This window comes from Delphinus delphis, chromosome 2, assembly GCF_949987515.2.
Source record: "Delphinus delphis chromosome 2, mDelDel1.2, whole genome shotgun sequence".
Taxonomy (NCBI): domain Eukaryota; kingdom Metazoa; phylum Chordata; class Mammalia; order Artiodactyla; family Delphinidae; genus Delphinus; species Delphinus delphis.
In genome coordinates, this window is record NC_082684.1 from 28,511,573 (window position 1) to 28,536,498 (window position 24,926).

At 46.5% G+C, this 24,926-nt stretch overlaps 3 protein-coding genes across 5 annotated transcripts in view; 2 read left to right on the top strand and 1 right to left on the bottom strand.

Moving 5' to 3' along the window:
• Positions 1 to 4,484, top strand: part of LTBP2 (latent transforming growth factor beta binding protein 2) — a 98,624-nt gene extending 94,140 nt beyond the window's left edge. For both annotated transcript variants that reach the window (XM_060004194.1, XM_060004195.1), the window contains 5 exons: positions 149 to 286; positions 375 to 542; positions 854 to 1,135; positions 2,137 to 2,286; positions 2,736 to 4,484. In XM_060004194.1, the coding sequence (XP_059860177.1) occupies positions 149 to 286; positions 375 to 542; positions 854 to 1,135; positions 2,137 to 2,286; positions 2,736 to 2,881 (884 nt within the window). In that variant the 3' untranslated portion in view covers positions 2,882 to 4,484. The remainder of the gene's footprint in view (positions 1 to 148; positions 287 to 374; positions 543 to 853; positions 1,136 to 2,136; positions 2,287 to 2,735) is intronic.
• An 880-nt stretch (positions 4,485 to 5,364) lies between these two features.
• On the bottom strand, positions 5,365 to 10,064 carry ISCA2 (iron-sulfur cluster assembly 2). 2 transcript variants are annotated; one of them, XM_060004197.1, is made up of 4 exons: positions 9,955 to 10,064; positions 9,648 to 9,750; positions 9,411 to 9,526; positions 5,365 to 8,964 (listed from the first exon to the last, which is right to left on the bottom strand). In XM_060004197.1, exons 1-4 carry the CDS (start codon positions 10,023 to 10,025, stop codon positions 8,790 to 8,792), a joined length of 465 nt encoding a protein of 154 aa, XP_059860180.1. In that variant the 5' UTR covers positions 10,026 to 10,064; the 3' UTR covers positions 5,365 to 8,789. The 2 variants fall into 2 exon arrangements, with proteins under 2 accessions (XP_059860180.1, XP_059860179.1); XM_060004196.1 differs by having other exon boundaries at positions 9,648 to 9,753; positions 9,955 to 10,045.
• Positions 10,065 to 10,220: 156 nt separating this feature from the next.
• NPC2 (NPC intracellular cholesterol transporter 2) lies at positions 10,221 to 19,346 on the top strand. Its single transcript, XM_060004198.1, has 4 exons — positions 10,221 to 10,561; positions 13,781 to 13,888; positions 15,477 to 15,649; positions 18,495 to 19,346. The coding sequence occupies exons 1-4, from the start codon at positions 10,480 to 10,482 to the stop codon at positions 18,579 to 18,581; spliced, it is 450 nt and encodes a 149-aa protein (XP_059860181.1). The 5' UTR covers positions 10,221 to 10,479; the 3' UTR covers positions 18,582 to 19,346.
• The last annotated feature ends 5,580 nt before the right edge of the window (positions 19,347 to 24,926 follow it).

A 24,926-nucleotide genomic window follows, 5' to 3' on the forward strand; every position in this document is an offset into this window, starting at 1 on the left:
GAGGTGAGGGAACCTACCGGAAAGGCATCCCTGGGAAGGGGGTGAGGAGGGGACACAGTTACAAGAAAACCCCCTTCCCTGAAGGTGGCCTGTGGGCAGGCCGCGTTGGCACTGCCCTCGACCTTCCTCCCATCTCCCTGCCTCCCAGATCACGATGAGTGCCAGGACATGGCCTGTGAGAACGGCGGGTGTATGAACACGGAAGGCTCTTTCCACTGCTTCTGCAGCCCGCCCCTCACCCTGGACCTCAGCCAGCAGCGCTGCGTGAACAGCACCAGCAGTGCGGGTCAGTGGGGGGGCCATGGGGCGGTGGGGCAGCGGGGGAGCGGACCTGGGCTGGGGGGCTCACATGCCTCCACGCCCTGTGCCGCCAGAGGACCTGCCTGACCATGACATCCACACGGACATCTGCTGGAAAAAAGTCACCAATTACGTGTGCAGCCATCCCCTGCACGGGCGCCACACCACCTACACTGAGTGCTGCTGCCAGGACGGCGAGGCCTGGAGCCAGCAGTGTGCTCTGTGCCCCCCCAGGAGCTCTGGTGAGAAGGGCGGCCTGTGCCTGAAGGAGGGAAGGGGGGACACCTGCGGAGCTGGGCTGGGCCCCAGGGTAGGGGCTGTCCTCACCTTGGAATCCACAGTCAGCCAGGTCTGTGGGTTTAGAATGGAGTAGGGCAAGTCAAGGCCCTGTCTTCTGTCCCTGTTGTTTGGGGACAGAGCGGGGGACAGAGGACGGCAGTCCCAGCACGCTCCCTCTCTCCGTGGGGCGGTGAGCATGAGCTGGGGAAAGAGCACTCCAGGCTTCAGCTACCAGGAGCCAGGCCCAGCTTCCTCTCTCCCTCCTCCCTGACAGAGGTCTACGCTCAGCTGTGCAACGTGGCCCGCATTGAAGCGGAGCGGGAGGCCGGGGTCCACTTCCGGCCCGGCTATGAGTATGGCCCTGGGCCCGAGGACCTGCACTACAGCCTCTATGGCCCAGACGGGGTCCCCTTCTACAACTACCTGGGCCCCGAGGACACCATCCCTGAGCCGCCCTTCCCCAACACGGCCAGCCGCCCAGAGGACCGCACACCGGTCCTTGAGCCTCCCCTGCAGCCCTCAGAACTCCAGCCCCACTACGTGGCCAGCCATCCAGGTCTGTGTTGCTGCAAAAATGGGGAAGAGGTGGGCTCTGAAGCTGTTTCACTTCCATCTCCTCCATCTGCTCATCACTGTCAGCAGGGTGAGGACAGGGAAGGGAAAAGACCCCCAAGCCCCCTCACGGGTCACTCAAGGGAGAACTCCAAACGCCCGGGTCACACGTTAACACCTCCCTCTGATGGACTAGCACAAGGGACACAGAGAGGTACAGGGCATCATCCCAACCCCAAAAGCTGCCTGTGGGAGTTGAAGAGGGGGACAAAAGCACACTCCCACCACGCCACTTACAGTATGCAGGATACCCTGCTCTACAGGTTCACACTTGTGACCTGAAATGGGAATCAAGGATTTCTAATCACTTTAAAGTTCCACTGTGGTCACCCAGTTTGTAAGTGGCAATGACCCCAGCACTCGGGACTTGGATTCTAATGAGGAAGTCGGACGTGGCATCTGTGCAGGGGACGCAGTACCTGCCATGGGGACAGCCACTGCATCAGACTGATCAAAACTGCACTGAGATTAGGGACAGGGTCGTTTCCAGGGGAGGGGGGTTGCTTAGAGAAAGAAGAGGGTTAGGCAGATCTTGGAGGAGTTTTGCTTTGTGGTGAGTGAGGGTAATTCCCTTTTGCTACCAATCGTGTCCGCCCCCAAAAAACTATGTAAAGATTTTAACAAAATACCCTGCCACCAACCACAAAAAAATCAAAACTGTACAGGGACACCCAAGCGCTCAGGAGCCCTGGCGTTGTGAAAGCAATGAGTCCCAACCTCCCCAGAGCCCTCATTTAAAGTAAGCGTGCCTCTCCATCTAAAATGACACGTACTTATTTTTAAGAGTATTGCTTTTTGTCTCAGCATCTTTCTGTGAGAGTGTTATGATCCTTCCCACCCCGACCCCAGGAGTTCATTAGGGGAAACCCTCTGAGCGGAGGGCGAGGGCCCCAGGGTGGAGTACAAGGCCTTAGACCCCTTCGCTCTCTGACTTCCTCCTACCAGAGCACCAGGCCGGCTTTGAAGGGCTTCAGGCCGAGGAGTGCGGCATCCTGAACGGCTGTGAGAATGGCCGCTGCGTGCGCGTGCAGGAGGGCTACACCTGTGACTGCTTCGAGGGCTTCCAGCTGGACATGGCCAACATGGCCTGTGTGGGTAGGTTTGGAATCAGAGTGGCAATGCCCAGGGAGCAGGATGGCCCTGCTGGCTCCACGTGGAAAAGTCAGACTGGCCCACTGCTCACTGAGGGTACAGGACTGAGCCTAGCTGGGAGATTCACTGCTGCCCCCTAGCAGGCCTGCCGGGCTCCAGGCCGAGGGGCGAGAGCTCCAAAGGTCTACGCTGTGTTTAGAAAGCCCTTTCCATGGAGGTTCCCAGATAGAAGAAAGGCAGGGACAAGACAGCATGGTCACAGTATGGGCTCACTATCACCGGCTTTGTATCCGTGAGTTGCTTCCTTTCGGGCAGTGGCTTTATCCTCCGGCCACCACATCTAGGATTGCACTGCAGGGCAGGGGTCAGGGCTTAGTGGCCAGAGGGGCAGAGGCAGCAGGCCGGAGGCACGTGGGCTCCCTACAGCTCTCTCTTCCCTCTCCTCCTCTTAGATGTGAACGAATGTGATGACTTGAACGGGCCTGCAGCACTGTGTGTCCAAGGTCACTGCGAGAACACGGAGGGCTCCTACCGCTGCCACTGCCCCCCAGGTTATGTTGCCGAGGCAGGCCCCCCACGTTGCACCGCCAAGGAGTAGCGGCGAGGAATCAGTGCAGGCGGTTACCTGGAAGTGGGCCCTGGCCACAGGCGGGGCCTTGAGGAAGCTCTCCTGGTTGGGGGGACGACATGAAGACACCGGGCAGGAGGCCCTGCAGCCAGCTCCCAGCCAGCCTCACCTGCTTTTCATCTCCCCCAGCTTCGGCTCTGCCTGTGAGCTTCTGTCACCACCTCCACACCGCCATGCCCTTGCTTGGCTCAACCACCACCAAGTGCTTTAATGCTTCAACCACTGGCCGTGAGGCCCAGTCTGCCATCTGTCCTGGCCTTGCTATGGGATGCTTACCAAAGGATGGCCCTGAACCAGCCCCTCAAGCTGTGCAAACACGCAAGGTCCTTCGGCCTCACACTGCACACACCCTTTTCCAGCCATGATCCACGTATCATCCTGATGATTCCACACCTGGATCAGAGGCTATATCTGCCCTGGGATGGTCCTTCAGAATCTATCAAGCAAAAAAGGATTGGGGGGAGTTTGGGGGGTGACTCCAATGCCTCCTCCCAAGAACCATCACCACCACTCAGCAAATCTGGTCTGGGCCAGTTGTGCCACATCTCCACCTTGTTGCCAGTTCTGTGGCCCCGGGGAGGGGCAGAAGATCCCCTCATCTCAGAGAAGCAAGACTGATACTATATTGCTAGTAAGAGACACAGATGAAGGGGAGCAAGGAGCCTGAGAAAGCAGCAAAAAGGCAATGTAAAAAAATATGGGGAGTTGATAAAAAAAAGGGGGAGCCAGGGCTTTATACAAGTCTAAAGAAAATATTCAGTAGCTTCAGGTAAATAAACATTCAGAATCTACCCAGCAATAGCTCCTGTACACCACAGCAAGGGCTACCACAAAGCAGGGTGCCCACCTCAGAAGACCTCTGTTAAATACATACTGCTTCTTACAGGAAACAAATCTCTCCTGGGCTCTCCTTTTGTGGACACCAGTTTGATGTGCTAAAAATAAAGAGGTCTATTTTCTAGCTTATGAAATACAGTGTAATCTTGTTTAGGGGAAGCGAGATTTCCTACGTTGTTTCTTCTCTCAACTCAAGAGGCCTCTGTCCTCTTCCCCTTCATAAAACGGCTGGCTGGCATCCCACTGAGTTTACAAGTAGAGACTCACTCCAACCTTGGCTAGCTGGGAGTTTAAAACCACGGTGGAATAAAGAAATGTACATCTGGGCTCTTCTGTTTTTGTTTTTATTTCATATTAAACCAAATTTATAAACCAAATTTCTTGGCTGAGTCTAAATGTTAGAGATGAGGCTGTGCTACCCCCTCGCCAGCTCTGCCGATAGCCTATGATTGGGTTCCAGTAGCCAATAGGAAAAGGTTCTTTCCTCTTCTAAGACAAAGAAAGCTCTGACTTTGCATTTCTGATGAATGGCAATGTAAATGAACAAGGCTCTGTGTGCCTGAAGACATGGAGATGAATGCTCTTTTCTTAATTTAATCTGTCCTGTCCTACCCGCTGCTCTGTCAGCCATCACAAAATAACTTATTGAATGCTTGCTATGTGCCAGGTCTGTGTTGAATGCTGTACACAAATTTCATTTAATCATCCAACAATCCTACTTACTACTTTTATTCCCAATTTACAGATGAGGAACTTGGACTTACAAAGCTTAAGTAATTTGTTCTATCTAGGTCACTATACTAGTTGAGATGTTCTCAGCAGACAAAAATATATAGTTCTTAAACATATGAAAATATTCTGACCTTCATTCATAATAAAAAGAAATACAAGTTAAAACTACACTGAGACACTTTTTTAAACTGTCAGATTGGCAAAGATTTAAGTTTGTTAAAACTCCTAGTTGGCAAGCACCTGGGGAAAGAGGTACTCACGTACATAGCTGACAGGAGTATATATTGACACAGCTTCTGAAGAGGATAATATGGCAGTGTCTTTCAAAATTATAAGAGCACTTACTCTTTAAATCAGTAATTCCACTCCTCGGAATTTAACCTTCAGATATATTCTTACCAAATGAAAAATGACGTATGCAAGAGGTTATTTATTATAGCATTATCTGTAATAGCAAAAGGTTAGAAGCAATTAATTGCTATGGAGCCCTAATAAGAAAAAAAAAAGTGGCTCTAAATGCCTGGGTAAGATTTCCAAAATAGATTAAGGGAAAAAGGAAGGTTATACAACAAAGTGAAGCCTACGCTGCTATTGCTATTTCTCTAAAACAGAGGGGGAAAAGAATTGGATATCTGCTAACCTCATCCTCGCCGCTCCACCTCACACGCTGTATTTCAGAGAACTCACCATTCCTCAATATACCCTTCGGGAAGTGCACTTCCTTCGTTCCCACCGCTCCTCCTCCCAGCCCTCGCCTTCCTGCTCGCCCTTCCCGCGATAGTTCATGCATATACACATACTTCCTTGTATTAGAAACACAAATGGCATGCCGTTCTGCACCTTTTTTACTGAATACATACTTGCACATAAAGGGCTGTCTCATTCTATTTTATAACTGTATACGTCTCCACTGAACGGATAAATCATAATTTACTTAATCAGTCCCCTATTAATGGATATTTCCATTGTTTCCTATCTTTTGCTATTAAAAATAATGCTGTAATGAACATTCTTGTGCATATGTTATTTCACATTACATCTACGGAATTGTACCTGCGGGCTAAATTCTTAGAAACAAGGGTAGTTGATGGGGAGGGCAACAGAGTGGATGGGCACAGGACTGGGAGACTTTTCACTGTATTCCCTTTTGTGTCTTTTTGAATTTTGTACCATATGTCTTACCTATTCAAAAATAAAATATTTTTAAATACAGCTGCTGGACATAGACTGCTTAAATGCTCCCTCTCTTTATATACTTATCTGACTATATTTTACAATTAAAGCCAGATGATAATTATTTCAAAACTTCTTAAAGCAAACGTCCTTTAAACAGCCCTGCGGCATTTCTGTGGAGAAATGGCAAACAAGGATTTTAAAAGAGCAATCATAAACATCAATGCAAGATATCTAGAAAAGTAGAGGAGTTTCCTGCTTTTGAGACAAACACGCAAGGCCAGGATAATGTTGCAAGGGACAGTGTCAGGCTCTGCCCACTGCAGGGTGTCAGTTCAGGGCCAGAGTTCACGGGAGGGCTACCCCATGACAGTCAGTGCTGCCCACTTCTCTGTACAGGATGCTCCTGCCAAATATCGACCCTCCGCTCACGCTTTATGACAAAAGACCAAAAGAATGGGGCGCAATTCTCAGAAGAAAAGTTAGAGAAAGAAGAGTATCTTCTTGGACACCTACCTTAGTAGTCCTTCCTAATCTCTTACTTCTGAATCCCTTGTAACTGGTCAACATTCCCAAAGAAACTAAGGGTGGGTGGGACACCTATAGTTTATATACCACTGGTCACTATCAATCATGTAACTGAAGAGTATGATTCCGCAACAAGGAAAGATCTGGATGTTGACCAAGAAGCCCCCTCTTTTGAGCCAACAACATAAAGATTCACACATAAAGCAGAGGGAGGGCTCCTGTGCCTTCAGTCCTTACACAATTATGTTTGGCTACGGCAATGGTGGGGCATGTTGCCCCAGGCAGTCACTAGCTTATGAAGTTAAACAAAACCAATTCTGCAATAAATAGCCTCTTGATAACCTCCCCTCAAAGTAATAGGGAGGCAAAAAAATCTTCCAGCTGATACTGGAAGAGTATAACGTTTTCCTAAATGAACTGCACAGTGAGCAAAATTTGTGAAAACGTGTGCTGGCTTGTACAGCCTGCCAGGAAGAGGGCATCTGGTCAGAAGAGCCTACAGAAGATCCTAAACCTATTTTACCTCCACTTACTATTATTCCAAGCCAACTGCCCTATCCCCTTGATGCTATCAACTCCCCCTGCCCTGTGTTCTTAAAATTTCTACATTGCCCTCCTCCAATGGGGACCTCAGGTTTCCCTATGAAGCTTTTCCAGTGCGATAAGGTGATTCCTCCCTAACCTACCCTTTGTAAACACAAAATTCCAATTCTTCCATTAATATGAGGTATTTACACATGGTCAATCAAAGAGACACTGTTCCTACCTAACTGACCACTGGAATTTAATTGTTTTTTGAACTAAAGCTATTATGCCGGTGCTAAGATCACCATATAAATAAATAACCCACAAAAATATCATGGAAGAAGAGGTTTAACACCTAAAATGTAACAAAATCTCTAACGAGGATGAAAGGCCTTAGTCTGAGCTGAAAATCTTATTAGGCCCAGGTATTGGCAGCAACTTTCAATGGCTTAGTAAAGTTACACACAGACACTTCCACAGTATGCTGCTTTGTGCCCCCTTCCATGGATATCTGCTAAAAAAAAAACTGCTCAGGTTTCTGAGTGTCCCTTTCTTTCATCTTTGTACAGACTGCACACACGATAGGTTTGTTTTCTCTAAGTCCTAGGTTTTCCCATATTGAAAATGTAAGTATGAAGTTTCTGTCTCAGCTATTTTGTCTCTAAATTCTGTATTTCTATTTTTCTAATGGTAAATTCTTTATTGAATGACCTCAATTCCAATCCAGTCTAGAAAAATTTCAATCCAGTCCAGAAATGCAAGATTTGCCAACATGAACTTTTAGGCTCTCGAGGAAAAGATGGGTTTAACCAATAATCCTTACAGAATCAACTTGGTTGTGGTTTCCCCAGCATTAGCATTCATTAATCATTTGTCATGGTGGTGGTGTTTTTATCTTTTTTTAGTTGTCTGTCCATGCAGTTCTGGCTGCCCCAGCTCCGTCACACACATACCACAATCATTTCTAGCTCTTTAGCTTATTTAAGTGCTTTACCAAACAAGTACTTTAAAATTCATTGGAATTTGTGGCTAAAAAGCTCTTCTTTCAGTGACTCTAAAGTAAGGTTACCAAGTTTAACAAGTAAATATACAGGATACCCGGTGAAATTTGAATCTCAGATAAGCAACAAATAATTTCTAGTATTCACTGAGACACACTTATACTAAAAATTATTTGCTATTTATCTGAAATTCATATTTAAATGGGCATCCTGCATTTTATCTGGTAGTCCAAACTAAAAAAAAAAAAAAAAAAATCCCCAAGTATCTATTATCTGTGCCAACAAAGGCACCACTTCCTGCTATGCAATGAGATCAAAAACATTTTACACCATAAGGTAAGTGAAGCAACATATTCTAAAAAGATTCAGTCACTAAAGGATCAAAGAAGCTTAAAATGTCTGTGTGAATATGGAGTATGAGGCTATTTTTCAAACAATTCAAGTATCAGTGAGGTTTAGGTCCAAGTTTTCTGGGTGATGGGCAATTGGTTTTGTGAATCTAGCAGATTCATGAGTATGAGAGGAAAATGTATCTGCTGTAACAAATGGGAAGCAGAGAATGGGCTGCATAGAAAATAAGGGTAAGTCAACTAGCACATTCAGGAAGGATGAAATGAAAAAGATAACATTTCATTTGCCTTTTTCATCCTCTCTGGCCTAGTAACCAGTGTTCAACCCACCCAATCTATGACCCTGATCCACAACACAAGTAATTAAGGACTTTCTTTAAAATGAAGCTTTTACACACAGCTATACACCTATGTACAAGTAGCTCTGAAGGCCAGAGAATTCCAAATTCTGGAACCTTGGAGGCTCTACAGAGGACACTGGTTTCGACAAGTTACTAAATCTTACGTAATAGCATCTACAGGCTTGGCCTTACAACTGTGAGGGAGAAATTAACTCAAGAGAAAAAGCTTCACATTCTGAAAATAAATAGTGGTGAAACACAGCATTCCTGGATCGAGGGAAATGAAACTGTGAGAGGGACAGGATTGGAAGGAAACCTCTAGAATTCTTCTAATCCCAGGTTCCTCAAATCCGTACAGATGATGGTCATCTCTGGGTCACCTGTCATCACATCAAAGTTTGACAGAGAAGGATGACCCACAGGAGCAGCCTTGCTGTGCTTGAGGATTGTTCAACACTTGAAATGAGCTTCGGATCAGTTCTTGGCTGAAGTCCACATGGGCCCCTTTCACGAAGGCCAAGCTATCAGAGTCAACCACCACTCTTGCCCCACCCTGTTCAAATACCCTGAAAAGATGGGAGGAAGGCATTAATGTATATCATACACACCAAAACCGTAACACCCTCTGAGCCCAGAGATGCACATCCTCTGTTTTCTGAAATACAGAGGAAGCTTCCCTTATTACCTCTAACAGGTGCTGATCTTCTCTGAGGCAAAAAGATTCAATAGAATGAATACTAGGAAATGTTTAGAGGTTTAAGCCTGGAATCTTTCTAGTCCAGCCTGACCCTCTACCAACTACCCTATGCACCTAGACGGGCCAGTTTTCCTCCTATGACTTAGTTATTTTGAATCAAGACAACAAATCTTCACTGTATCCCCACTGTGTGAGAAGGGTGATGTTAAATTATCCTTAGCAAACGTTTTAAATGTGGAATAAAAGTGCACCTTAAACTGGAGACACTTTTATCCCTCCTGCACATTCTCCGGGAACCCACCCCTTTCTCCTTGCCTGTCGTCGGGGTTGATAACTGTATCCAGTGAAAATTTGTACTGGAATCCGGAGCATCCACCTCCCTCCACCTCCAGCCTGAGGAATTCTGACCCTTCGGTGATTTCCAGAAGCCTCTGAAATGCAGGAAGGGGGGTCAAGAATGCCAGGCAAGGGGAGAGAGAAAGGTGGGCCAAGGGGAGATCCCCCCACTCCCAGCCCTCGCCCGCCACCGCTGCCCCGCGTCCGGCCTCTTACCTGGACGCAGCTGTCGGTGAGGTGGATCTGCCCTTCGCCAGCTTCGGGGCTGGAGGACGACAGTTCCCGAAGCGCCCGAGGTCCGCGGGAGGCCGCGAGGAGCCTGCTGTGCAAGGGGGGAGGGTGAGCCTGGGAGCAGAGAGGCACCTGGCGCCCTCCACCTGGACAGCCTCAAGCCAAACCTGAAGTCCCTCCACCTGGACAGCCTCACGCCAAACCTTCACCTCCCCCGCGAGCCTTAGTTTCCCTTTAGTCCTGGACGCGCAGAACCAAACACCCTTCCCAGGTGCTTTTCTAGGCTTGGTACCTGCCCCCTGGCCAGAGAGTGACTGCTCTCAGGGCCACAGCGGTTAGACTCAACCCTCTGACGGCCGCCATTTTCTTCCACAAGCACCGCCCCTCGCATTGTCCCAATCCCCTTCTGCGTCTGGGCCTCGGGAAGCGGGATCCACAGAGACCCCGCCTCTGAGCACACCTATTGGGTGGTGCAGGAGGAGGGGGGATTTGATTGGCTAGAAATGCTCCCGTTGCGGAAGCATTTGTGGGACTCACCCACAAAGCCCGGACGGAGCATTGGAGAGAGGAGCTGGGCCGGAGGGAGGTGGAAGCCAGCTGGCCCGGCAGCAAAGCGGACCGGATGGGCGGGGTTTGCGAATGTCTGGGACCCTGTGTCTGGCTCCCTGGAGCCGGGGGCGGGGCGCGGGTAGGCCTCGGACCCGGTTGCTGGTGACCGGTCGCCTGACTGGGCTCCTCCCCCGGCCCGCCCCTGAAGGTTTATCTTGTGACCGCGGAATCTGGTTCTTCGTTCCTTGAGCTTGTAGTCTCAGCTGCGATGCGTTTCTTGGGCGCCGCGTTCCTGTTCCTGGCACTCAGCGCCTCCGCCCTGGCCGAGCCGGTGCATTTCAAGGACTGCGGTGAGCCCCGGGGCCAGCCTGAGGTTCCCGCACCCTCTGCGGGAGACCCCGACAGAACCCGGTGCTAAGATCTCCGAGCTAGGTTGGGTGGGTCCCCCGGGCCTCCAGGCTCAGCCTCGGACCCCTCGTGGAGTGGGCTGGAGTGGGTTGGGGTAGGGGACACGGTGCTGGCCTGGATGAAACCCGACCACTCACAACTTTTCTCCTTCCCTGGAACGCGTGTTTGGGATCCCAGCACATTCCTGGAGGTGGGCCTTTTGCTGAAGTTTCCTAAAGATTGTAGGGCAAACAACCGAAGGTCCATGTGCAGCGTTGGGCGTAAGGGGTGCGGCGCAAAACTGCTTTTTATTTATGCCTTGTGCCTTGGATGTCCTCTGCCTCTCCACTCCTTTTGCTTTTTTAAATTTCCGTTTTGCTGATAAGTCGAAAGTAAGTTCTCCTTTTCATGAGTTATTCCGTTAGGGCGTCCTTTGGGCTATGGAATTTTGTGATTCTTACCAGTTTTCCTCTCCTATTTATAAAACTCATGTTGCTGGTCACAACTTGTGATGCATAACCCTGTCATGCAGCTACGGTTGGAATCTTTGTTGAGAAGCACAACAGGGGGTAGAAATTGTGAGCTCCTTCAGTCAAGTCTATTAAATTGTTTGAGCAGAACTTTTCTGAAGTGGAGAGGTGTAATAATAAATGAAAGAGGCATGAAACTGATTTTATAAAATTTATGAGCTGGAAGGAAACTTGGAGATCCTATAGTCAATCATTGAATTCCAGAGATGTTAGGTTACTTACCCAGTCACACAGCAGAATGGCAACCAGAATAAATTTGCTCCATCATATCCAGTGCCCAGGTAATAGTAACTGCTTAATAAATATTTGTTGGAAAAGTAAATGAGGGAAGAAATACTCTTTCCACTATATCTCCAAAATTCATGTTGAGGCAAAAGCAAAGTTGGGGGCTAGGAGACAGGAGTGATTAAGGAATAAAAATTGCTGGCCTGTTTATACTTAACAAATGCTGTTCCACTGAACTAGGAGACTGGCATTTGAAAGATCCTATTATCACCTCAAATTACTGCCTTTCTCTCCACTAAACTTAGTGGCCAACATTTGGATGAAGACACTGTTAACTTTATTGTCACTCAACTCTCACAATCTATTTTACAGATGAGGAAACAGGCACATTAAGGTACTTGCCCAAGTTCTTACAGCAGTAAGGAACCAGGTTCCTAGTAAGCAGTAGGAAACTAGTGGGTGTTTGTGAGTCACTTTGGGTTTCAACAGTAACATTAACATTAAAAAAAAGGTGGGGGGGACTCGCCTGTTCCGTCCAGTGGTTAGGGCTCCCCGCTTATACTGCAGGGGGCAGGGGTTTCATCCCTGGTCAGGAAACTAAGATCCTGCAAGCCGCGGCACGGCCAAAAAAATTAAAAATTAAAAAAAGAAAAACAACTAAGGGAACTAAATCCTGACAGTGTTCTGCTCATGTGAATAAAGCAGGTGTTAGACCTATGGCAAAAACCTCTTAAGGGAAGGAGAGTTTCAGTTACAGACTTTCAATTTACTTTTGAATTGGGAAATACAGTGTAAAAACTTCAGTGCCCACATCAAAAGGTTTTTTGAGTCCCACTCTATGCTCCCTTTCCCTGAAGTGGTATTTCCTCAAGTGAGAAATGGGGCCAAGCGAACTAGTTTTGCAATTTTTGCAGGTTAGGACTGAGAAGTTTGCTCTATTGACACTGGAAGTCCAGGAACGTCTTGTCAGCAATAATAAAACTGGATGAAGGAGCTACAAGTACTGCCCTCTACTCAGTTCCTACTAGATCATGTGACCCAGCCTTGAAAGAAACTAGAAGTTGAAACTAGAAGTTCAGCATAAACACTGATTTTCAATAAGTTGTTGACTAAAATTCCAGATATTTTCTTTCCTGGCCATAGACGATAGGACAGAGTGGAAGAGAGTGCCTAAAGAAGAGAATCTTGTATTTATTGTTTGAGAACTTTGCCATGATGGAGAAGCAAGTTGGTGATAGGGAACTGCTAAGTATGATTTACAGACCTAGCTGAAGCAGTGTTAGTCAATACGATGCAACTCTTCCACCCAAGAGCAGGCAGATAATGTGCTCTCAACCTGCCTTTTCCTTTCTGTCTTCATGCATTCTACTTTTGAGACAGAGTCCATTCTATTGTCTAGATCCATAATTTCTACCCACAAAGTAAATTTGAGGTGAGAGGCTCACCCTTTGTATGAAAGGGAAACTTGCTAACCCACCCAGGAGCAGCTACTCTAGATTGAATTCATGGACTAAATCCCAATATGATAGTAATAGTGAATACCTATATAGCATTACTATGTTCCAAGCACTTATTTCAGAGCTATATGTGTATTAGCTCACCTACCCTATGAGGTAGGTACCATTATTAGCCCCCAGAGAGGCTAAGTATCTTGCCTTAAGGTTCCATAGTAAGTAATGGAGCCAGTGAGATTTCAAAGCCAGGTGTCGGATCCCAGAGTCTAGCTGTCAGCAGTGGTATATGAGTGGCGGAGCTTAGGCTTACCCTGTCGTTTACTTGCGTTCTCTCCCATTCAGCTGTCTGGTTTCAGGGGCCTGGATGAAGTAAGGAGATTCTTAAAGATTTGTACTTAACCTTTTTTGGTCAAGGTATTTTTGTCCTTGTTTAGACTGAAAAAAAAGGACACACACCCTGCCTCAAAGACACTTATTTTGAAGAACACAGGTTCCAGAGTAGAGTGTACTACAGATGCATGCTTAAGATTGTTCTCATCGGTAGGAGTGTACAAAGCTCAGAGACCACTGATTTGGAGAGCTACCAGGACGGGATTGAAAGATGGTAGGGAAAGGCAGTTAGGGAGCAGCCAGTCTCAAGATTCCAAATGGAAACAGTAGCGGTGCAACCTGAGCCATCGCTTATGCCGAGTGTGCTGCTTTAAAATCCTGTGTCAGGATGGAAGGAAGGGTGGGGATGATTTCCCCTGGAATAGCCCTCGCAGGATATAGAGCAGGGGAGCTGACTAGGTATACTCAATAATTTCTTTAATTCCCTTTCGCCTGTCAAATGTGAACAGTTTCCCGGGGACCACGGATGGTCGGAGAAAGAACTCGCCCCCATTGGGAAGGCAGAGCACCTTCCCGTTAGGTAAGAGACAGCCTAGGAGGTTTGTTTTCCCACCCATTTCAATAAATTTTTCTTCTTTTGCAGGTTCTGGGGTCGGAGTTATAAAGGAAGTGAATGTGAACCCGTGCTCCACCGAACCCTGCCAACTGCACAAAGGACAGTCTTACAGTGTCAATGTCACATTCACCAGTAGTGAGTAAAAGTGGCTCTTACCTTCAAATTCATCTTAAAGCGTAACATCAATCTCAAGTATTGGAATAATTGTGGGAATATGAGGGAGGGGAATTGCAGTCAGGAATTCTGTGACCTCCCTCTCAATGGGCAAAGCTTGGACTCACTATGCTTCCTTCTCATACTGGGTTCCCATATGCCTGTTTCTCAGAATCCATAGTTGCCAGACTCCCTTCGAGCAAACAGGGGGATTTCCATGTTTTCACAGGTCAAAGAAGACAGCTTGGCTTCTCCGTGCCCTATTTTTGGTTCACATTTCATGGGAGTGTCAACTCTGTTTAGCTACTGACTGCAGAGTGTTAGTACAGACCCCAACCCTGTAGACTCTGGAACGCCTCCAAAGTGTTATTTCAAGCAATATATCTTCTGGCTGTTAAGTCTATTTTCTGCCTGAAAATATAGGAACAATTAATATTTAGCCTCTGTAAGGTTTGGGGCACTCACTGGTGACCCAAGAAACAATCAAGAAGCTTTTTTCTTCAACTTGAAGGCATGTTGTTGGAACTTGTTTCTTTCTGGTACCACATTCATTTCCTTCAGATTCCCAGGAATCTAGACAATGTGAAAATCTCTGTTTCTAGAAAGAGCATCTACCTTGAATCTTTCCCTCATTTTCTATCCTATGGAACTAGACTAGACAGACTAATTAGGAACTTTGAGATTTCTGTCATCTCTTGTTTGTAAGCCTAAAGACAGCTCTTAAGTCCTAGAGTTGTTCTCTCTCCTGGACAATACGCTGTCCCCTCTAGTGTTCCAAACCAAAAAAGTACCTTCTAAACAAAAGTAATTCCCAACCCAGACAGAAAGAAAGAAGCAGAGCCAATGCTCTGGATCTCCAGAAGAACCTAATAGTGCATAACTCCAGTTGCCCTAATTTTAGTATATTTATTCCTCTGCCCAACTTGCAATATGGAGGGTAGAGGTTAGCAAGAAATGTTCCTCTTTCTTTTACCCAGTTTCTAAAGGGTTACCGCTTTCACTGCTGTTACAGCCCGTGGCATTTCTAAGGAGACTCCTGTTCCCTCTTTCCATATTGTCTTCCATTTTATTCTTAATTTCTATCGGAATCCTTTGGACAGGGTATTTGAGAATTCAGAGACCAGTCTCCCCAAACCCTTTAAGATACGCAATACACTTTGACAGAACCTGATGTAAGTAGTAAACAGAAAGTTTACCACCAAAAATCAGTTAGCTTGTTCGATAAAGTTATTTATCCATCCAGGTGGCTCTGATTCTCCTGAGAAACTATGAAGGCAGTGAAGAGCAAGGTGGGGTCAACAGCAAAAAAAACAGCCCCCACTGACTGCTTTTTTTTTTTTTTGTATAATTCAGTAATTTTTCAAGTTTCAGAGTGAATGCTTACTGTATAGCATTCACGGAGGTACTAAGTATAACTCCAAAGAGAAATAGACCCTAGGAATTAAGAGGTACAGAATTTGGTTTGCTATCCCAGCAGTGCCGTTGCTTGAGAATATGTCTGAATTTTTTATTTACAGTTTGGAAATAGGCTGTTTCCATCACCATCTTATTCTCTTTTTTTTTCTCTTAGGCACTCAGTCTCAAAGTAGCAAAGCCGTGGTGCATGGCATTGTGATGGGCGTCGCAATTCCCTTTCCTATTCCTGAGCCTGACGGTTGTAAGAGTGGAATCAGCTGCCCCATTGAAAAAGACAAGACCTATAGCTACTTGAATAAACTACCGGTGAAGAGTGAATACCCCTCTGTAAGTGACATTGTAGTTGAGGACACCAAAGGTCCTGTGACTAGATTGGAAATATGAGGAGAGGGAGCAGGAAGAAAAGATTAGAATAAGAATCCTTCATCTCTATGAGGAAGAGTTGGACACCTGGGAGAAAGGAGTGTAGGAATCTTGAGCTGGGGTGGAGAGTTTTCACTGTGTCCCTTTTTTCTTTGTCTCTTGCTTAATGGTCAGCCTGGGCCTAACGATGCCTTTTTTATATACAGTATTTCACTGGATTCTTGTGACCACCTGTGTAGAGGTCATACTATCCCCATTTTACAGATGAAGAGATGTTAGCCTCCAATGCTATGCAATATGAACGGAGTCCATTCTGCCAAGAATTACAGCCTAGATTGAGACCCAGGTCTCGTGATTCCAAAACCTGTGCAATGTTATAAGATTTTAGCTAGGTACCAAATAGTTCAAGATTTCAAGTAGTCAGAGCATTGTCATCAGAAAAACTTGGTTTCTCCATTAATCTCTTAACAAGAAAGCAGTAATTTACTAGGTCCGTAGCAGAGCGGTGGCTTTTTCCTCTGCTTTCTCTCCTCCGCCACCACCACCACCCCCAACCTTCACCTCTGACTCGCCCTGCTGTACCTACTTCTTTTTCTACCAAACACTTGTGAGATAGAGCCTGCTGGAATGAGCCTGTGTTAACAATATGAATCTTGATAAGAATGGAGGAAGTAAAGGGATTACTTTTTTTCCATGAAGAAAAAGAGCTGTATTTCTTTGTTGTTTTTTTTAAAAATTTATTTAATTTTTGGCTGCGTTGGGTTTTTTTTGTTGCTGTGCACGGGCCTTCTCCAGTTGTGGCAAGCAGGGGCTGCTCTTCGCTAAGGTGCACAGCTTCTCCCTGCAGTGGCCTCTCCCGTTGCGGAGCATGGGCTCTAGGCGCACAGGCCTCAGCAGCTGTGGCACGTGGACTCAGTAGTTGTAGCGCCCGGGCCCAGCCGCTCCACGGCATGTGGGATCTTCCCGGACCAGGGCTCGAACCCACGTCCCCTGCATCGGCAGGCGGATTCTCAACCACTCGCCACCAGGGAAGTCCTTAGAGCTGTGTTTCTTAAAAGGCGATCAAGTAGAACCAGGAGCAATCTGGCCATTTATTTCCTAGAAACAGCAAGTAATTAAAGGACATTCTAAAAAGACTCAAATATAGGGAGTCTGTGCTTAAGCGGTATCAGAGACCCTAAAGGTCAGGAAGAGATTTGTAGATTAATTTGCAGAGCAGCCAGGTAATCATGGGCATATCTGAGCCTCAATAACTTAGTGTCTAGTTAGGGCCTGATACCGAGTAGGCACTTAATATATGGTAGCTATTGTTAAGTGACATTTCATTTGTTTTTTGTTTGTTGGTTGTTGTTTTTGTTGGTTTTGCCATGCCACGCAGCTTAAGTGACATTTCATTTGAAAACCAGCTTAAACTATGTTAATGTGTGCACTAAGTGAAACAGTAGTTGATGTGTACTAGTCTTGAAAAATTTATCAAACAAGTTTCAAGAAGCTGGGTATCACTGTCACTCAAATGTTGCATTCTGAAGAAACATTTTGAGTACAAAAGAGAGGTTGTAACTAAAAGCAAGTAAGCTTAAGAAAGGACTGGCAGAGTGCCAGTGCCTTATTAAGAATTAGAAGAGAGAGCTCATAGTATGAGTGTTAACAAGTCAAGCAGAGATCTCTAAGGGGGTATATTATTGAAGAAAGAAAAAACAGTTTGGGCTTCCCTGGTGGCGCAGTGGTTGAGAGTCCGCCTGCCGATGCAGGGGTCACGGGTTCGTGCCCCGGTCTGGGAAGATCCCACATGCCGCGGAGCGGCTGGGCCTGTGAGCCATGGCCACTGGGCCTGCGCATCCGGAGCCTGTGCTCCGCAATGGGAGAGGCCACAACAGTGAGAGGCCTGCATACCGCAAAAAAACAAAACAAAACAAAAACAGTTTAAGGGCATTAATCAAAACTATATTGCCACAAAGGTCATTGTCCCTGAAAGTATTCATACAACCCTAAACTTCTTTGAACATCCTTTGTGCTTTGACATTTCATTTTCCAACTAACAAGTAAGTTTCCTGAGACCTAGGAATCTAACTTTTTACTCTTCATACTTCATAGTTAAAGTTGGAAAAAGCTGGATCAGGTTGTCAAAATGCATGTGAAATTGTTTAAATGTAAAATTATTTTTCATGGATGGCTTTATTTTTTTTTAATTAATTAATTAATTCATTTATTTATTTTGGCTGCGTTGGGTCTTCTTTGCTGCGCGTGGACTTTCTCTAGTTGAGCGAGCAGGGGCTACTCTTCGTTGTGGTGTGCGGGCTTCTCATTGCAGTAGCTTCTCTTGTTGTGAAGCATGGGCTCTAGGCACACGGGGTTCAGTAGTTGTGGCTCACGGGCTCTAGAGCACAGGCTCAATAGTTGTGACACACGGGCTTAGTTGCTCCGCGGCATGTGGGATCTTCCCCATCCAGAGCTCAAACCTGTGTCCCCTGCATTGGCAGACAGATTCTTAACCACTGCGCCACCAGGGAAGTCCTGGCTTCATTTATGTACCATTGATCTCAGAGGGAAAAAATGCTTTAGAAATTGTATTTGAGAAGCTAACTGCTAACACCAAATCCTAGGTGTAACTTGGTTTGCCCTTCTAAGCTAAAGGACACGGGCTGTGCCCACATCCCAAGCAGGCTTCATGGTGGCATGACTTAAGAAGAAAAGGATGAGGAATTAGGCAGTTTGTTACAATTTACATTTAGGATTCATAGTTAAACCCATTCTGGATTGACGTGAGGTTCTAGTTTCATTTTTCCCAATTCTTTTTCTCTTTCTCCAGATAAAACTGGTGGTGGAGTGGGAACTTATGGATGACAACGACCAACGTCTCTTCTGCTGGCAAATCCCAGTACAGATTGAAAGCTAGAGCTATTTGATGCCAATATGTCCGTCTGGGGGTGAGAGAGCACGGGTGGAGGGAGAGGAGGAGAGATCAAGTCTAAACTAAATCAGTGCCATAAGATGAAAGGAATTTCTAGACTGCCGTTCTAGCCTCTCAACCTCCAAAAGCATCTAAGACCCTATTTCCTGAGAGCTCAGAACTGTCGCCCCTGTATTATCCTTTGTAAAAGGGTTGAAGGAAGGAAGAGAAAGTGAGACTGTAGGGATTGATTTAATTGTCTTCAGGGAGAGTTGTTTGTTTGTTTGTTTTGGTTTGGTTTTTGCTTTTGGGATAAGGAGGGTCTAACCAGACATGATCCAAATGAGGCTGCTTGGGGGATATTGGATAACTTGCCCTAGGGTAACTAGCCCTTGCAGCCAAGCACGGGTTCCAAACCACATCCATCTAAGTGGGATATTACATCTGCAAGTTCCTCATCTCCACGTGCCTCGTTGAGTTCAGTGCATCTGGCCAATGAGCTTCCTCACCTCCAGCTCCGCTGCTTCACTGGCCATGACTTGCTGTGCAGTGGTGTCCAGCGTGGTAGTGGAGGGGAGGTCTTCTACAACAGAAATTCTCTGCAGTTAGCTCATGTCTCCTTTACTATCTTAGGTGGTTTTCATTAAATGCATCACTTGATTAGCAGATGTTTGATTTTTTTTTTTTTTAACAACACTAACTTGTGGCTTCTTTATGCACCTGGAAATGTCCCTTTGAATAAATAAAAACTCGTCAATCTTTTCTTCTGCATTTGGGCTGTGGACACCTGCTTCTTTCACAGAGTATGTTCCCCCAGATCCATGGTAGGTGGACACCTGGTCCCGTGGTCCCAGAGTGCAGTACTGTAAAGACATGACTTTCAGAAACTGCCACTTCTCCCTTTGACACAGTTAGGCCTCACCTCTCTATCTTACACAAAACGACCTTGTTTGCTTCACTTTGCACAGTCTTATACCACCAAGTGTGCTTGAAAGAAACAGTGAAAGCAAACATCACCTAGTTGAATAACAACATCTGCAGGGTCAGGGGAACTGAATTTGGGGTTGAGGCGGGGAGTAGGAAGTTACAAGTTGGCATAAGTACAGCAATCTTTGGGAACCTCCTGCCTTGAAGAAAGCCTAGAAGCTTAAAGATGAAATGTGAAGTTGCAGGAAGTAATGGCTAGATTATTTAAATCTTGGAGTGTCCTGCTCTTGAAGTACAAGTATAATCATGGGGCATATATTTTGCTGTTTTGAATCAATGTACTATCAGTCAGGTTTTAGCTGTCACAGAGATTACAGCCCTATTCACAAAGGAGTTGGGTAATGTGGAAGGTCATCTCTTTTAGTCTGGGGTGCTTATGCAGCAAATAAGTCATTTGGTCCAGTTCTTTTCATCCTACTGATTTCACTAGATTTCTTGGATTTCTTTGGCTTGTGAGTTTCCCAGGAAAACCACCAGGGGACAGCAATAGATTGGGAATAATGTTATCAACGGCCAAGATTTCCTAGTTAATTCCTGGAGCCATTCAACCACTGTACTCTAGCTAAGATGTTTTGTGTATCCTGTCACACTGTGTCTAGAGGGACAGCCCACTCTCTCCACATGCTGAACCCTGGGTATATCAAACTTAAATGGATTCCAGAGGTGGTTAACTGCTGTAGTTTCTGGCTTCAGACTGCCGGTAGTTGGATCCTGGCTTCACCAATCAGTAGGATAACCAGTATGATCTTTAAATCCCTTAACTTTTCTGCGTGTCAGTTTCCTTATCTGTTAACTAGGGTTAATAACAGTAGAGCTGTGAGGATTAAATGAAGCGATGCATGTAAAGCATTTAGAATGACCCCTGGCACATAGTACATAATCAGTAAATGTTAGCTGCATTCCAAGAGACAGACATTGTCCCTCATCTAGGTATAGCAGGAAAATCAGAAGGTTCAATCTGATGTGTGATGATACGTCACCTCAAAAGTGAGGCAATGCTCTATGCACAGGAACTTTCTCATGTGCCTGGAAAACCTCAGTTCTCATATGCGTCTGCTCTCGCCCTAATCCCAGAAGACTCTCATGTCATTGAGCTCCTTTGAGGCTAACAACTGCCTGCCCTGCATTTTGTACTTCTGCCCTCATATGTTGAAGGAAGACAGAAAAAAAGCAGTCCCACTAGTGTATACCCTTCTGTTAGAGCAGAAGGGTCATGCGACAGCTTAGAACTGTTTACCAGCCATTGTGAGGCTACGTGGAGCCTGCAGCAGTGAGCTGGGTAGGGCTCCCACGGAGGGATTAGTTTGAAAGGTCGTCTTCTGTACAGAGGGTTTGCGGGCAGCCCCCTCAAAAAGGTCATGCTCTTTCCTGTGACTCTCTTACGCTTTTCTAGTCCACTGAGCAAGCCATGGAGGCTTAGACAGCTCCTCTCTTGCGTGAGTTCCAGAGTAGAGAAACCCCAGACTCCAGTGGTTAAAAAAACATGATGCAGACCCCTGTTTACAGCATAAAGGGAATCCAATACCCAGTATGCCCAGTTTGGGAGAGCGTTAGATGGGAGGGCTGGCATTTCCTCAAATCTTCAGGCTAATGAAAAGCAATGAGCATGGAGTAATTTCTAATCCCCTATGTTTGGTTTGAAATTTTAGTTGACTTTTTAAAAGCAACAGATTGATCTTAATTATGCTTTGCGAAGGTTGATAAAACAGTCTGTTCTCTGAGAACACCCACGGACATAGGAAAGTGGCTTGACATAGGTGGGGTCCAGGCTAAGGGAAGGTGATCTGGGATTAGCCATTTACATCAGACAATCCAAGAAGCAAATATTGCTTAAACGACTGGGTTGTTGTGAGGACAGGGTCATGGTACGTAGGGAGAGCACTGACACAGAGGAAAGGGTTATGTGTGAAAAATGTCGCCAAGGTGATAGTTACCTTGAACAAGTCTTTTCCCAGGAACCCTTGGGAGAGAGAGCAGGAAGTAGAAGCTGGGGGATTTAAAGGCCTGACATACTCAGCTGAGGAGGGTGAGGGTGTGTGTGTGTGTGTGTTGGGAATGGGAGCTGCAGTCTTGTGTGACCTGCGGTAGAAAGTGGCACAGGATCTCCACAGATGTTGCCTAAAAAAATCTTTAGAAGAGTTGAGTCATTTTGGGTTGTTGTGTTTCCTTCTATGAAGAGAATCCCCTGGCCTATCCCTCAGATTCTAAACTGAATCCTATTCAGTTACAGCTGTCAGTTGACTAGCAACTAAATGGTCTGGGTGTTGGTTGCCATGGAAACAGCTAAAAGGCCCATCGCTATGGGAACCTACCATGCTCTCCAAACCAGGGATTTGGTTTCTAAAAAGAAGTGGAGGGGAGGGTGGTGGATGGGGCCCAGGAGATGGGCTGCAGAGGTGGCTTGAGGGTCCTTGGAGAAGGTGGCAAAGTGGTGAGCACACATGGCTAGCTCCTTAGTGACTGGGGTGGAAGAGGGGCAGTGGTGTCTCCCACTTGCTGCAGGCATTCCCTGCCTGTTCTCGGCTCCTTGCCCCATGACGCCAGAGTGCAGATGTTTGCTGTCCCAAATAGAGGAAAGGCATGAGATCCTGGGGCAGACCTAGCCCATCAGCGCTGCTCCCCTCATCTGCTGGGGCTCTGAGAGGAAAAGTCGTGGCTCCTATCTGCCTGGCAGGCTGTTCTCCACACGTCGTGTGTCCCAGATAAGCAGCCAGCAGTGAAAGGATGAGCTTAGCTCTGCCTGCCGGTCGGCTAAGCTGATAAGGAGCCTGGCAGACAAAATGAATGACTGCTGGCCTTGAATATGGCAGAGATGCTGGGAGTTGGAAGATGCCAGGTGAGGAAGCAGTAGGGCTTCTGTTCTTAGCATTAGAGAAATGCATTACTCTGCTCTCCCCTACCCACCCACAGGCCTCTACCACAAAAAAAGGAGTACTGCAGGTGGAGCAAAATATTAAAGATGAGGTTTTGCGGAGGTTCTCGATGGACGCGCACAACCGTTATGAGTTTCTTTTCTGGGTTTTGCAATCAAGGGAAATAGCTTACATCAGTGTTTAGTGGTAAGCTGACCTTTTACTGAAACAAAGACGAAACATCCTAGTGGCTCTGCCATGAATTACTGTCAATGTGTAATATAAAAATGGAAGGGATTGGGCTAGATAATCTCTAATGTCTGTGTCAGAACTAACAGCTTATGATTCATCAAGACACCGAAGGGAAGCTCAAGCACCACGGGCAAGCGGATGCAGACTAGTCACACCTGTGAGAGCAAGGACACTTCCCGGTGTCCAGAGCGCCTTAAGACAGAGACTAAGGCCAAGATATTTGATTCAGAGACCATCTCAGATAGGTTTGTCCCTGGGGACTTTCACCCGATTCCCACAATTCTGAGATGGGTGGTCTTGATCTTCTCTCCTCATCTCGCCGCCTCCTACCTGCAGGCGCTGGTCTTGGCCCCTCCTGGGGAGCTTTAGAGTCTAGGAGCCTGGCACCAGAGACAGATGCCATCTGCAATCTGAACCACTCCACAGGACCATTGAGCATTTCCCCAGGCTCATAGGGAGGTTTTCACTTTTGGAACACAGCAGTTGTTTAGATTTCTATACTGTTTAAATTTTTAAATACATACTGGGTTTCTATCCCAGCTCCAACTCTTTCCCCGGCTGATTGACGTTGGATGAGTTATTTAACTTACGTTTAAGGCTTCAATTTCCTCAGCTGTAAAACAGGAGGATAAGAGTGTCCACCCGGGGGTGGTTCTAATGATGACCCGAGGTGGTGTATGCAAAGCATTCAGCTCAACGCCTGACTCTAATAAGTACCTGATTATTATTATCCTTCTAGATAAGAAAAGAAGGTTGCATCCATGGAAACTGCTCAGTGGCCTAGAATCACAGGCACTTGCCATGAATTTGTCTTCTAGGCTTCATTTCAGGTGCCATTCAAGACCAGTGGCCTCCTGATGGCCACCCTGTGGTTTGCCTTCATTAAGGCCGATTCTAATCCTATCTTTATGACACTTCACCACATTCTTTTTCATGTGTAATTTGTAATTATTGTGTCAGCTTACCTTCCTACTAGACTGTAAACATCTTGAGAATAGAGACTGCCCTTTCCTCTCTAAGTAAATGCCTAAAACTCAGCAATTATTTAGCAATTTTTTTCTCTTTTTTATTTTTTTGCCGCTCCACAGGTCTTGCGGGATCTTAGTTCCCCGATCTGGGGTTGAACCCGGATCAGCGCTGTGAAAGTGCCAAGTCCTAACCACGGACCCCCAGGGAGTTCCCATTTAGCAAATTTTTTTAATGTGGAAAAAAATGTCATGATTCTTTAAGTGTTGAATCTGACCATTTAACCCTACAGTAGCCTTGGTCTCCAAAGGGCTGGGAAGAGTAACAGTCGATTTGGTTTCATCCACAGAAAGAAGGGCATGGTAGTGCCCTATCCTGGGTGGGTAGCTCTAGAGCAGGACTCGGGCTCCCATCCTGTAGAAGTCAGTTGTCATCTGTGTCCGGGGCTCATTGACAACACTAGCTTGTCTCCAGCCTGCAGGCTCCCTGGCCTTGGGCTCAGGAGGAAATGTCTCCCCCTCCCTTCCTGGCAGCTGTCTGTCTTCAGTTCTGTTCTCCCAGCCTCCTGGCTGCTCTTGGCTGCCCCTGTCTGGGTCACGATGCCAGTTCTGTAGCTGCATGTTGTATCAGGTTGCCTCTGAGAGTTCGAGAGAAAGTGGATCTGGCTTATCCAACTCTATCCCCTCTCTGGTACGTTGAATCTCTGCAGCCTTTCGGCTTCCCTCCAGCGCCTGCCAGTGCTTGGCTCAGCAGGAGCAAGGCCCGTAGAGCTATCCAGAGCATCCCCAAGAGTGTGGCTGCTGAGAACCATCTCCTTTCAAGGTGGGTAAAGGAAAGCGCTGGGGTAGGGAGTAGGGCAGCAGAGTGCATGTAAGAGAAAAGACTCTAGGCTGGACCGATTTGCCGTAGGATCTTTGGACGAATCATTTAACCTCTTTTAGTTAAATACATCACAGAGGTGTTGTATGGACAAAAGGAAATGACGGATGTGCACATATAGCTTGGAAATACAAAGGCTACTCATACTCAGAATATTGATATCATAGGCTAGTGGAGAGGACGGGCAATTCACCCTGTAGATTTTCCGGCTTAGTTACTGATGACTTGATGAGCTGGACATACCCACAGAAAAACCCACAAGAAAAACAGCGTCCTGGATTTGATCACTCTAAGAGCAAGTTGAAGATTTCACCACAAAATGGATGTCTAAGGCAGCTGACTCTTCTGAAATGTTTGCTGTTAGTCCTGAGGGTATATGCAGCTAAGGCAACTGCTCATTTCCGTCATCCTCATT

Bases quoted from the DNA above. Each gene is read 5' to 3' on its own strand.
- ISCA2 (XM_060004196.1), bottom strand. From the start codon at position 10,025: ATGGCGGCCGTCAGAGGGTTGAGTCTAACCGCTGTGGCCCTGAGAGCA. The intron at 9,754-9,954 runs GTACCAAGCCTA...CCCCTTGCACAG, and splicing joins ACTCTCTGGCCAGGGGGCAG to CAGGCTCCTCGCGGCCTCCC. The intron at 9,527-9,647 runs GTAAGAGGCCGG...CCTGCATTTCAG, and splicing joins TCACCGACAGCTGCGTCCAG to AGGCTTCTGGAAATCACCGA.
- NPC2 (XM_060004198.1), top strand. From the start codon at position 10,480: ATGCGTTTCTTGGGCGCCGCGTTCCTGTTCCTGGCACTCAGCGCCTCC. The intron at 10,562-13,780 runs GTGAGCCCCGGG...CTTCTTTTGCAG, and splicing joins GGTGCATTTCAAGGACTGCG to GTTCTGGGGTCGGAGTTATA. The intron at 15,650-18,494 runs GTAAGTGACATT...CTCTTTCTCCAG, and splicing joins TGAAGAGTGAATACCCCTCT to ATAAAACTGGTGGTGGAGTG.